Source organism: Arvicola amphibius, chromosome 5 (assembly GCF_903992535.2).
Source record: "Arvicola amphibius chromosome 5, mArvAmp1.2, whole genome shotgun sequence".
Taxonomy (NCBI): Eukaryota; Metazoa; Chordata; class Mammalia; order Rodentia; family Cricetidae; genus Arvicola; species Arvicola amphibius.
This window is the reverse complement of record NC_052051.1, coordinates 22,512,350-22,525,098: the sequence shown is the minus strand read 5'-3', so window position 1 is coordinate 22,525,098 and position 12,749 is coordinate 22,512,350. Positions and strand designations below refer to the sequence as shown.

The 12,749-nt window shown below is 50.1% G+C and overlaps 2 protein-coding genes across 2 annotated transcripts; both read right to left on the bottom strand.

Moving 5' to 3' along the window:
* Positions 1 to 1,423: 1,423 nt before the first annotated feature.
* Mmp24os (MMP24 opposite strand) lies at positions 1,424 to 3,251 on the bottom strand. The gene is made up of 2 exons (XM_038331124.1): positions 2,810 to 3,251; positions 1,424 to 2,731 (listed from the first exon to the last, which is right to left on the bottom strand). Exon 2 carries the CDS (start codon positions 2,726 to 2,728, stop codon positions 2,573 to 2,575), a length of 156 nt encoding a protein of 51 aa, XP_038187052.1. The 5' UTR covers positions 2,729 to 2,731; positions 2,810 to 3,251; the 3' UTR covers positions 1,424 to 2,572.
* A 208-nt stretch (positions 3,252 to 3,459) lies between these two features.
* Eif6 (eukaryotic translation initiation factor 6) lies at positions 3,460 to 10,926 on the bottom strand. Its single transcript, XM_038330147.1, has 7 exons — positions 10,780 to 10,926; positions 10,457 to 10,596; positions 10,280 to 10,365; positions 8,310 to 8,485; positions 7,444 to 7,620; positions 7,111 to 7,292; positions 3,460 to 3,736 (listed from the first exon to the last, which is right to left on the bottom strand). Exons 2-7 carry the CDS (start codon positions 10,561 to 10,563, stop codon positions 3,727 to 3,729), a joined length of 738 nt encoding a protein of 245 aa, XP_038186075.1. The 5' UTR covers positions 10,564 to 10,596; positions 10,780 to 10,926; the 3' UTR covers positions 3,460 to 3,726.
* Between the last annotated feature and the right edge of the window lie 1,823 nt (positions 10,927 to 12,749).

Sequence of the window (12,749 nt, the reverse complement as noted above, 5' to 3'; positions counted from 1 at the left end):
ACTATGGTATCTGCAGGGTACCAAAGCTCCAGGCCTGGCTGGGACCCAGCCCTCTGAGGCAAGCCAGCACTAGCTCTCACCCTCCCCTCCTTCCCTGAGATGCCACCAATCCCAGTCCCCTCTGCCAACACCTGCTGGTCAGATGTCCCCTCATCCCTACCCCCACTATCCTCCAAGGCTGCAGCGCCCCTGCTGCCAACACAGTGGGTAAAGCCTGGGTTTCCCCTGCTAGCCAATAGCAGATTCCTCAGGAAACCTGCCCCACTCATCAGGTCTCCTCTGAGACCCAGGATTTAGGGCCACATGCTGCAGGCAAGGCTGTGGCCCAGCTGGGTCTCACAAGGACCCCAGCTGTCATGTCGTGAATATTCAAATGTCCTGTCACTACTGTTTAAAGTCCCATTTTGCAAAGGCTACTTGAGGCTTTAGGTCAATTAGAGGTGACTGTCTCGGTGATGAGGCCAGTGTGGTGGCCCTTTCCCAGGCATTAAGGACCACGGTGCTGCAAAGGCCACTCTCGGATCCTGATACTAGCAGGGGTCCTGTTCAGGAGGCTCAACTAGGGGTGGGAACTGACCCTAGTTCTGGAGGCGGATCCAAGTTCGTGAGCATCTTCTACCCCCCTTCCATTAATGTTGTCCCCAGCCCTGCTCCATCCTGTCTTTGGTGGCATGGGCGCTCAGTCTGACTAGTTAGGAGAAGCAGAGATGGCTCTAGAGCCACCAGTCATAGCCTCAGAGTAAAGGACCAGGACAGCCTTTTAAGTACTCCATCCACACCCCAGTGACCCCGAGGCAACTCAATCTCTCAGCCTGGAGGCAGTGTTTGTGCTCCAGTCTTGACCCTGGCAGCCCAGCTCACTGGGCCCATCTTCCTGCACTGCTCTTAGGAAAAGGGTACTCCTCGCTGGCAGCGGCCCCAAGCTTAGGGGCTTCCCCTCACTCTCTACCCCACCCCACTCTTCTTTTCTTTTCCCTTTTTTCTTATTAACCCGAGGCCCTTCTTCACATCTGATAGGAGCTCCTAGGTTTAGGCTGGACTTGCTCCAGTCTGGCAGCCATGCTTGTCATCAGGCAAGACCAATGGGTGCGGTGATGCTTGCTGGCTCTCTGCCGAAGTCCAAAAGCAGTTAGGGGGCAGCCTTCAGGGTTCTAGAGGGGTGCCAACACTAACCCTGCCCTCTGAGCCTGCATGGGCCTTGCCCTGTGGCCTCTAGGATTTGGGTTAGCTTACCCTATAGCGCAGACAGGGACTCCTGCTGCCCTGGGAGCTATTGAGTAAAGTCTCTCGTCCCAGAAGCATCTGTATGGGTGCACTGTGCCCCATCATCACCATTCTGGTTTTTTTCTCATTTCGGCCAAGGGCAGGCTCCCTGGGGCAGGCGGGGAACGGTTGCGAGATTTAGTGATTCATAGGTTTGTATGGTGTTTTATACTTTGCCAAGCACTTTATTAGCTCACACCTGTCCACTCACACGAAGGCCCTGAGAGGCTGAGGGCAGCGCTCATCTTGCCCTCAAATGAAGCCCAGGGAGGTCTTGTTATCTGCCTCTGCCATAGTGGCTCTGGCTGGGTCTGTGTTCCCATCTGTGGGCCCTTCTAGGATCTGAGATCAATGTCTTTTCTAGTCCTCTCTTCTGGGCCTCCCTCCCCCAACTTCCTGGTCCCTCTCCTCAGGTTGGTGCTCTCACTTCTTGAAAGCTCTAGGCCCCGCATGCTCCCTGTTGGCTCCTGGTACTCCAAGACCAGTTGAGAAAGAACAGGAGATGGAGGCAGGCAGCCCAGGCTGCAGATGAGAAGGATGCAGGGCCGGGCCCAGAGGGCTCAGCCTAGAGGCTTCCAATCTTGGATTCTTCTGCCTGCAGTCATCTGTTTGTCCATCACCCCAGGCCAGAGCAGTCAGAGGGGCAAAGCACCAGGGCCCCCAGAGCTCGGCTTCCCCTCAGCCTGGGTGACATCACAGCATCTCAGTGTCGGTCACATTTTAAACTGATCAGCCTTTGTATGATGTTTTTTAAATCATTTCTAAATAAAACAGAAATACAGCGTCTTTTCCCTGGGGTGTGGGAACAAAGACGAGGGCCTGAGTGTGCCCTTAAATAGCTACTGAGAGAAGGGTACACGGGGGCCTTCTGCAGCCAGCAATCAGACGTCCTCCCTCCAGGTACCTCAGGAGTATGGGAGGGTCACTGTGGCAAGGTTTCTCTGGAGACAGGGCACAGGGGCTGTGGCCTGGGACACGTGCAGCAGCTCAGTTCTAGCGAGGGAAAACCAGAGTTCAACAGCATCAGATCCTGCTAGGAGGCCAGCATCTGGTCCTGGTTCTTCTGCTTCAGGGAGGCTGCCCCAGGACGGAGCGGCAAAGGGGCTTGGGAATGATCTGGCTTAGGGGCTGGTGAGGAAGGAACAAATCTGAGGTTGGGGAGCAGTACCCCGAGGTCGCCCTGTGGGACTTCCAGTCTCTAGGATCTTTCCTGAATCTCTGCCCAGAGGAAGTAAAACAGGAAATCATGAGGGTGAGGAGACACAGCCAGGCCAGACCCAAGAGGGCACGTAGGCCAGGGGTAACCGGGTCAGTACCAGGATGTGCAGGCGATAAGAAAGCGCACATCATCCAGCGGTCCCCACGGGCCGGGCTCGGGCTGAGGCTGCTGCGGACCCTCTGGCGCCGGAGGCTGGGGCTGCGCGGGCTCCGGGCCATCTTGGCCACCACTCAGGAAAGCGCCCATGGTCTGTAACAGAAGTCCATTAGGCACCAGGCCAGAGCAGGTGACACCCCACCCACCACCAACACCCTATCCCACCCTCACCTCAGGGAGCGAAGTGAAAGCGGCTTTGCAGGAAACGCAGCTTTAGCGGCCTGGCCTGGGCGGAGCAGCGTTATGACGTAGTTGAGCCCTAGAAAGGATTTCGCACGCCAGGGGCGGGCTCACTGAGCTCGGGAGAGGCCCGGGACTTGCCAGCCACGCCCAGGACCCCAGGCTCCGCCCCACGAACCGGCTGGAACCAATCAGAGGGGACGGCTGGCACCCAAGGCTACTCCATCTTCCTCAAGGTCGGACAGGGTTAGAATATGCTGAAGCTGTGTCTTGTGGCCTCACAGGGTGCTTTCCCTGGCAGAGAGAAGAGCAGTGACTCTCATTCTGCGGCCAGGAAAGCAGAGGCAGAAGATGGGTTTACATGGGGAATCTCAGAGGGCACACTAAATTTCTCTTGTTCATCTTTACTTAGTTGGGGTCTCACTATGTGTATCTGGTTGTCCTAGAACTTGCTATGTAGCCAGGCAGGCCTCAATTTACATATCCACTTTCCTAGGCACTAAAGGTGTGCCTCCACACTCTCAGGTCTCCCATCTTCTTGAGGGAAAGCACTGCACGACAACCCCACCCAACCTCCCCATGACCCAGGAAGAGCTGGGAAAGCACTGCCAACGGAGGCTGTCCACAAACAGCACACTGAGCACGGTGGGACGCAGTCCTTTAATGGGGTGGGGCACAAGACAGCAGAAGTTTCATCCAGGGGCCAAAAGAACTGAAAGCTGGCATGACAAGGCAGGTTTTTCTGCAACAATAGTCGAGAGATGGCACAGGTGAAGAATTGGGCATCAACCATTCAGCTCTGATGAGCTCTCTGCCATGGCCTGCTGCCAGCACTTGGTTGACTAGCTCAGGCATGGAAAAGGAGCTAAAGTCCAGAGGCAGGAGCCACACAACAGCAGGAAGGGGACTCAGGTGAGGCTGCAGAGAGAAAGCGTGGATCAGTAGCTGTTTACAGGGCACACACTGCCCCACCCCAGACCTCTCTGCTCATTGAAAAGCCACTCAACCCCACCTGTCCCAAGGTTTCAGATTTGACTAATCTTGTACATGAAGGGCTGGCCTAAAACTCTGTTTGAAAAGTAAAATCTATTCTTTCCTCATTAGGTCACCTTTCTCCAATTTATTCGGTTATTGATCATAAACTTGAGCTTCAGAACGTAAGATATAGAAGCAAGGAAGGTCAGTAAGGACAGATGTGCCCAGACCAGCCCTAAGAGGCCAGGCCTCCTTTTCCAGAACTGCTGATACAAAAGTGCACAAACTGGAAAACAGGTCAAGTGAAATCACTCTTACCGGAGGTGTTAATCACTGTCTGAGAGAGAAACTGGAATGCTTAATGTGTATGCAGGCACATATAGAGGTTGATGTCATATGTCTTTCTCAGTGCTTCTCCAATTTATTTTTTCAGAAAGGGTTTCTCGCTGAAACTGGAACCCATCACTTCTGCAAGTGGCCAGTGAGCTCCCAGCACGTGGCAGAGCCCACCTTTTATGTGGGTGCTGGGAATACTGCCTGCACAGCAAGCACTTTACCCCATGCCAAGCTGGCATCTTCACTGAGAAGTCTTATGGGCACCTCTAAACATGTCCAAAAGCTGAAGGAAACTGACTAATGAGGCTTCCCTTCCTTACTAAGACCCTTTCCTTTCTATTGTCTAATAGCATAGGCAAGGACTACCAGGAACACACTGACCAGTGGCTAGCAGTTCTGCTTAACTTTAAAATAGTCTCTATAATTCAATATTTTGCTATAGTTTTTTTGATAGTTACCAATTATTAGGTTATATAATTATAAATTTCTTTGCAGTTATTACTTAAGAAGTTTTTTGGTTTTTTTACTTATTTACTTATAAACTTATTTTTTTACTTATTTATTATGTATTTACTTATTTTTTTTACTTATTTATTACATATACAATGTTGTCTGCACATATCACTGCAGGCCAGGAGACAGCACCAGATCTCATTATGGATGGATGTAGTTGCTGGGAATTGAACTCAGAACCTCTGGAAGAACAGCGTGCTCTTATCCTCTGAGCCATCTCTCTAGCCTCAAAATTTTTGTTTCTTGGTTAAATTATTGGCACTACCTCCTTACAAAATTCCATTGTTCCAAAGGCCAGGGTGTGTTCTGATCATCACATTAATACTGTCTGGCACATAAACGCTGTTGAACAACTTCTCAGGCTGGGGTGTAGCTCGATGGCACAGCACTTGCCTAGAGTGCATAAGTTCTCAATTGTTCACCAGTTCTGACAGCAAAGTTAGTCAGAGTGAGTGCAAAATGTCCTCATCAAAACTTCTCCGAGCAGCTTATTAAGACACGCACACAGCCAGGTGTGGTGGCACACAGATCTACCTCAGCACCTCACCGGCTTGGGTCACGGAGCTCAACTGTATTCTGAGAATCTACACAAACAAGCAACCCAACATCCATTAAAGCTCAAAATCTCAGGCTAACAACCCAAACTTCCTGATACTGGAATGTGAAGCCCTCAGCCTCTGGGAAATGTTCATCCTTCCCACACCCAGCATTTCCCATCTATCTGTATGAGGCTCTCCCTCACGCTTTTCTCCATATTTAAACACCTCATCCCCTGAAGCAGACTAATATCACCCATGAAACTTCTATAATCCCAGAAAATTTCCCACCAGTTCCATATGGGAACAATTAAGGGACCATTTGTTGCTTGTTTAACAGCCAAAAGTTAAATGTAGCAACTCTACTGCCCATATACACTGAACCCTTTAGGGACAGGATACAGAACTACACTACCTGATTACCCCATGCAGCCTTATCCACGGGCATCAGTGCAAACAAATGCAGTATGATATAGGGAAAGTCCTTCCATGGTAAACAAAGGATCTGTTTCTTGCCACTTTGGGGTTTCTAGCCTCAGAGAGGTATCTGTTAGTTGGGTATGGCATGCCTTAAGAAAGGTCCCTGGCAGGCTGAGGAAAAGGAGGCCAAACTACCCAGCATCTGCTCCCGCTGCTCTTCCAGATGAGAGTCAAAGTCCTGCCTCCCAAGTGAGACAGTGAGTAACCAAGGGAGCAACCATGCCCAGCTCAGCTTGGTTGGCTTTTTTTCTTTTTTGTTTTTTTCGGGACAGGGTTTCTCTGTGGCTTTGGAGCCTGTACCCTAGGCTGGCCTCAAACTCAGAGATCCGCCTGCCTCTGCCTCCCAAGTGCTGGGATTAAAGGCATGCGCCACCACTGCCTGGCCTTGGTTGAAGCCTAGACTCTCAACCTCCCTAATGCTGTTACCCTTTAATCCTTTTTTTTTTCTTTTTTTTGGTTTTTCGAGACAGGGTTTCTCTGTAACTTTGGAGCCTATCCTGGAACTAGCTCTTATAGACAGGCTGGCCTCAAACTCTCAGAGATCTGCCTGCCTCTGCCTCCCGAGTGCTCGCATTAAAGGCGTGCGCCACCACTGCCCGGCTAATCCTCATGTTCTAAGGATCCCCAACTATAAAATTATTTTCGTTCCTACTTCAGAACTGTAATCTTGTTGGTGTTATAAATCATAATGTAAATATCTGATATGCAAGATACCCAGTATGCAATCCTGAGAAAGGGCCAATCAATCTCCACAGGGGTTGAAATCCACAGGTTAAGAACCACTGGTCTAAATTCTGATTTCAATATAAAATCCACCTGCAACCTGTTTAAGAGTGCCCTTAGCAATCTGGGGTCTCCTTGGTGATTAAGAGGAGCATTCTCACCTTCCCTAGCTAACAGCTCTTTTCTATCTCAGGGTTTAGACCACTAGCTAGAGACAGTGGACAGACACATAGGCAAATACAAACTGCAGAACATGGTCAGTGATCGAGTAAGATGGATCACAGGAAAGGTCTGCCTAGAGAGCCCCATCTTCAAGGAAGGCTGAGTCTGAGCAGATGCCCAGGGACATTTGGGGGCTCTAAGTCGTATGCATGCTCACATTGGCTCTGGTTCAATGACATAGCTTCCTCCCCTCTCAAAGACAATGTAAACCAGGCCTGGTGGCACACGCTTTTAATCCCAGCATTAAGAAGGCATAGGCAGGCGGATCTCAGAGTTCCAGGACAGTCAGGGTTACACAGAAAAACCCTGTCTCAAGATCTTCTGAGTAAATTGGAAGTATGTGGACCTTGGGGGAGGACTGAAGAGGGGAGGGGAGTGTCAAGGAGGGGAGCAGAGAAAAATGTAGAGCTCAATAAATATCAATAAAAAAAGTACACACACACACACACACACACACAAAAGAAAAACCCTGTCTCGAAAAACAAAACAAAAAAAGGGCAAAGTTACCTGTCAATAAGGGAATCCCGCATGCTGGTGGCAATGGTACTAGGCTTGGCCTCATTTAGCTTGAAGACGCTCTCCACCACTGACAGCTCTGTGCTGGTTGTGTCCAGACCACAGAATGCACACCAATCGTTCACTACCATCCCAGCAGCAATCACCTCACTCCCTCGGTTCACAGTGCCGGCCTGCAGAGGGTGAGCTCAACATAAGTCATGGCTCTTAACTGCAAGGGAGGACTCTTCTCCCAAGCCTGTTCGTGTGTCAAACCAGGAAAGGTAATGACTGACAAAAGGGATTGCCTCTAGTAGACAGGGGTCAGAAAGCAGGAATGCTTACCACAAGGGGAACCTGAAGAAGGGAGGACAGCTCGTCCTGGTCCTCGATTGAAGTTTTAGGGTGCACCAGACCCCCTTGATTACTGAAGACACAGTAGCTCCCTACTAACACCTGGTCAGCAACTGTCTGTCTGAAGACTTCCACCTTGAGCACATCAGCCAGGATTTCTTCTGTCTCCTGCTGACAAAGGTTCTGTGACCAAACATCCAGGGGCTCTCCACACAACCCAGACGTTGCTCCCTGAGTCCCTTTTTACTACACATCTGCACATGGAAGCCTCACTGAGCAAGACCTGGGGATGGCTAAGACTCTAGGCCCAGCCTAGAGCCCCTAAAACCTAAGCAAGCCCTGAAAAACGTGAGTCTTGGCCCCATGTCACCCTTTCAATACATACTTACCCTAGTTCAACTGTCAACCAACTATCATGGCCATGGCCCAAGACTGAATAGGCCAATCCCAACCCTGAAGGATGCCCTACCAGCTTGATACTTACTGACCCACAAAGGTCTTATTTTCCTACAGGAGTAAGAAACTTTGAGTGCTGAGATAACTTAGAAAGTACGCAAATGGGGTCTGGAGAGATGGCTCAGAGGTTAAGAGCACTGACTGCTCTTCCAGAGGTCCTGAGTTCAATTCCCAGCAACCACATGGTGGATCACAGCCATCTGTAATGAGATCTGGTGCCCTCTTCTGGCATACAAGCATACATGGAAGGAATGTTGTATACATAATAAATAAATAAATCTTAAAAAAAAAAAAAGAAAAGAAAGTACGCAAATGGAACCCTCAGTTCCTGCCTTGGGGGATTAATGGCTATCTACTAGCTAGGCTAGTCCTGTAACTTCCAGCCCAAGCTGCCATCTCACCCTGTCCAAGTCTGGGTGGACCAAGGCCACATAGTCATTGCAGGTGGTAACGTTGCCAAGGGCTGAGAGTCGCTCCTCCACCCGCCGTATCTGCACTGAATCTGGAAGGCTGTTGCGGATATGCTGCAGCTCCTGGTCCGTGGTGTTGTTGGGGACCAGGAGCCCATGCCTGTTCCCTGGAGAGAACAAAATTGTAAGGTAGGATATAAAGATAAACCATGAGCATAAGAGATACTCCCTGGGATATCTCCTGTTCTAGCCCGATTAGCTTTCCTAAGAGAGCTCTAAACTCAAATCCTACAGATCCATGCATGAACCATGGATCCCCTGGACAGGCCTCAGATGGCTAAGAATCTATCCCCACACACATCATCCACTTCATCGTTATCAACTGGAGGTTGGGGGGAGTTCAGGACTGGCACGGAAGGCTCTTGCATTACATTTTGCTAACATTACATACCTACCTGAATAGCTAAAATTTCCCAAAGATCATCAAGTGGCAGCAGTAATACACAGAACAACTAAAACTCTGCGCTCTGACTCGAGTGCACAAAGGCTGTCTGTCTTGGCCAATCACTGGTCAATCTACTACCCTAACCTGTCACACACCCTGTGGCCACTTCAATCCACTCGTCTGTGTATGTCCACTAGAAATATGTACATAAGCTCATATCTACATAGACACCAAAGTGAAAATTGTCTAAATACTTGTAATCATTAGAATATTAATACAAAGCATTCAACAGTGTGAAAGAACAAACCACATTACATTATGACAACAGCTATACTTCTGCCTAGCCTTAGGAGCCACAGTTCTGAACTTCTGAAGTTCAAGTTACTTTCATTAAAACAGACCAAAGACCAGGCTAAAATCTCCCATATCCTGTCAGAATTTGTTTCATATCCTAAGGACACAGTTAAAGGCCAGGATTTTTTTATTATTTAAAGATCAGAGCACTGCAGTAAATAAGAAACTATGTATAGTCATCATCCATGCTCAACACCTAAAAAAAATTTTTTTAATGTAAATAAAAGTCTGAATAACCCCAACATGCAGAACCAAAAAAAAAAGGAGGGGGGTGGCCGGTGGTGGTGGAGCACGCCTTTAATTCCAGCACCTGGGAGGCAGAGGCAGGTGGATCTCAGTGAGTTTGTGGCCAGCTTGGTCTACAGTGCAAGCTCCAGGACAGCCGGGACTGTCACACAGAAAAACGCTGTCTCACAAAACCAAAAAAGGGGTGGCAGCAATGTACAAAGAGCCAAGTAAACTGCTTAGGCAGGATGGCACACACATACTAATCCCAAAACTCGGGAAGTGGATGCGGGAGCATCAGGAGGTCATTTTTAGCTATAGGGACAGTGTGGCTGACGCCAACGTGGAAGGAGAAAAAAAGAAAAGAGAAAAAGAACTGAAAGTTGGAGGCTATTCAGCGGTGCTTAGAGGTCAAAGTGTAAAGGCTGCCATTCAATAGATGTATTTAGAGAATGTACGATTTAAATGTAGTTGAACAGGATGACCTGGGACTCTTAGTTTCTTTGTTGAGGCAGAAATTAATGCTTAAAAGCATGAAGCAACTTGTCCATAATCAGAGAAAAAAAAAAAGAAGAGGTGAGCCTCAAATCCTCCTCCACCCTAGTAGTGGAACTTGGTGAGTCACACAGCTCTAAGAGTCAGTTTCCTCAAAAGTCCAAGGAGGGCAATCCCTACTTTCCAGCGTCGCTGTGAAGGAACAGAGATCAAGAATCAAAGTACTTAATACAAGTTTGCTAGGACTACTCTCGGGAAGTCTGTGCTAGCAGGCTTTCGATCTGCAGTTAAACTGAGTCCCACCAACCCCTGACAGGTTCCTGAGTCCAGCGAGCCTGAAAGCCTGGAAATCCCCAGATCACTGGGGTAGGCTCCAGGAGTTAATGATTGGTTCAGGGCTTCAAGGCTCCATTCGTCCCTCGGCGTCTTCCACCTGCCTTACCCACACACATGCGCCCGATGATTCGGCAGCCCGCGATGGATGCATGCACCACAGGAATGGTTTCGGAGAGCTCGCCCTCGAACACACTGTAGAGAGACGGAGTCGCTGGTTCCTGGGGTCCCTCTCGCTCCCGGCATCCCCCTCCCTGCCCGGTGCCCCAGGGCCAGAAGCTCTCACCTGTAGAAGTTCTCTGATCCCCCGATGGCCACCAGGCAGTAAGTGTTGGTGAGCTTGGCGAAACAACCGATCTCACAGTTGTTCTCGAACGACGCTCTGACCGCCATGAAAGAAGCCGGGGGGCTGCGCGACTGCGGGCTCTGGGCCGACAGATCCTCTCAGGAGCCGGGTCAACCCACCTCTCTTCCTCTGACCCGCCCTCTCAGGCCCCTCAGACCTCGGGTCGCACCCACCCACAGGATCCCTCCTGACTCTCCTGCCCCTAATTCTCCCGCCGCGGAGCCCGGAACTGACCCTCGTCGTCCCGCGTCCCACCAACTCACCAAACGACTCCAATCTCCACACGCTACAACTTCTCCCGTAACTAGCTTTCCGTTTCCGCCTCCTCCCAGCCCGACTTCCGGGAGCACGCGTGAGCCAAGCCAAACTTGCGCCTCTCTAGCCCCGCCCTTTGGGAGGACTCTATGGTTGCTAGCGATGCGGTTTGGCCCCGCCCAACCCCGCCTCCGGATCGTTTTCTCGCTTTAGGCCTTTGGTTCCTCGCCCTATGGGGTCTTTTTAGGACTAATTAACCAGACCTGAGGCTGGGCGGATGAGAAGGAACCAGTGTTGTCTGACTGAAGATGGAGTGATGAGGGATGTATTTACCGAATAAGGCCGGAGAAAGGCAGGTTTGGGAAAGGGTATGATCCCAGCCTGGCTATGCGGACAGAAATGCGAATCTGGAGCGGAAGCAAGAGTCAAAAGGCTGAAGATTGAAATTGGGGGCAAGGGTCACCCAGGAGAGTGTCCAGTAGGGAGAAACGAGCCCAGAATAAAGTGGTTGGAGGAGACATGCCCAGAACCGTAGGAAACAGGCTGAAGAAGATACTGGAGAGACGGGGGCGATGTGTGAAGCTGGGTGTTGGGGAGACTGGAGAAGAGGTCTTGGGTGGGCAAAGATGTGAGTTCTGGCTTGCTTCCTCGAAGTGTCCTTACGCACGCACAGTTTAATACACACACGTGCCAGCAGTCACCACCTGCCCTGAGGATAGTGGTGTGGCCCGTTTTCATAGACAGAATAAACTTATCTGTTGTAGAATCTACAAAAGCACTCAGGTGTCTCAGAATGCCACAGCAAGAAAGGAAGAAGAAACCCTTCCCTCAGACCCTCTTTATGCTTGCTTTCTTCTTCAAGGAACCCTGTTAATCTGAAAAGGGCCTGAACATTGCCGCTTCCCCAACTCTATCCTGTAACCCCACAGTTTAGAACACATCAGGTTGCTACTGGGTCTCACCATATTTGCCTTTATTGATTTGCACCATGTCCTCTCTCAGGCAGGCGGTGACTTCAGGAGAGGGTCCATGACCAGCTGCAGCCTGAGCTTCACGAGACACTGAGCAAGGTGGCCTGTTTTTGTGTCCAGTGTCCACCCACATGCTCTGATTATCTTCCATTCACCCCAGACTTGCTCCCTGGGCCCTCTTTCCATCTGGCTTACTCTACCAAGAATTCTAGCTCTCCCCGATCTGCCTCTGTCCCTACCCTATCCTTCATGACCTGCCTCAGAGTCAGCTTCTCTCTGATAGACTTTCCTGATGGCCCCGCCACCTCCGGGCCCCTCTTCCATAGTACACTTTTCATTTACCACAGCTCTGCCTTGTTTTCCGTGCTTTATGCATTTAAGCTGCAGCCCTCTGGATCTGCATGTTAGCAATCGTTCAGCTCTCTGGCATGTTCAGGGCAGGGCTTTACAAGCAGAGTTAGGATGGGGGTCATATGTGTATTTATAGTCTGTGAATCCCAAGGGGTTCTGTAGTGTGTACTGACTGCATGTATTCTCTGTGGCCGTTCATTTAGGCAGACAAGACTAAGTACCTGCAGCTAAAATTCTATGTGAGTTCATCACATGGAGCTATGTGTACTCACCGTATGCATCTATGGGTACCTGGTCACTGTTCTGTGTGTACTGTCTGGGCGTCTTGGGCATCCTTGTAGTGTCTGTATTTTATGTACATAGCGACTCGGGAACTACAGATGCTGTGTGTTGGGTCTGTGCAAACAAAATACATGTTTAAAGCCAGGGGCTTCCAGCCTGGCGGGGTTCCCTAACCTGTTGTTTACTTGGATCTGCCTCCACATTACCCATCTAAACTCTGAACTTATCAAACAAGAAGACCATCTTCTGGACTCTTTGGCCTCTGCGGCAGAAAGGTGAGGAAAGGAGTGTCTTCCTTTGGAAAGTGTCGCACTAAGACACATGCGCTTTGCTGCTGCTGTGGCTCTGCTGCCACCGCTTTCAGAAGCTGGCCT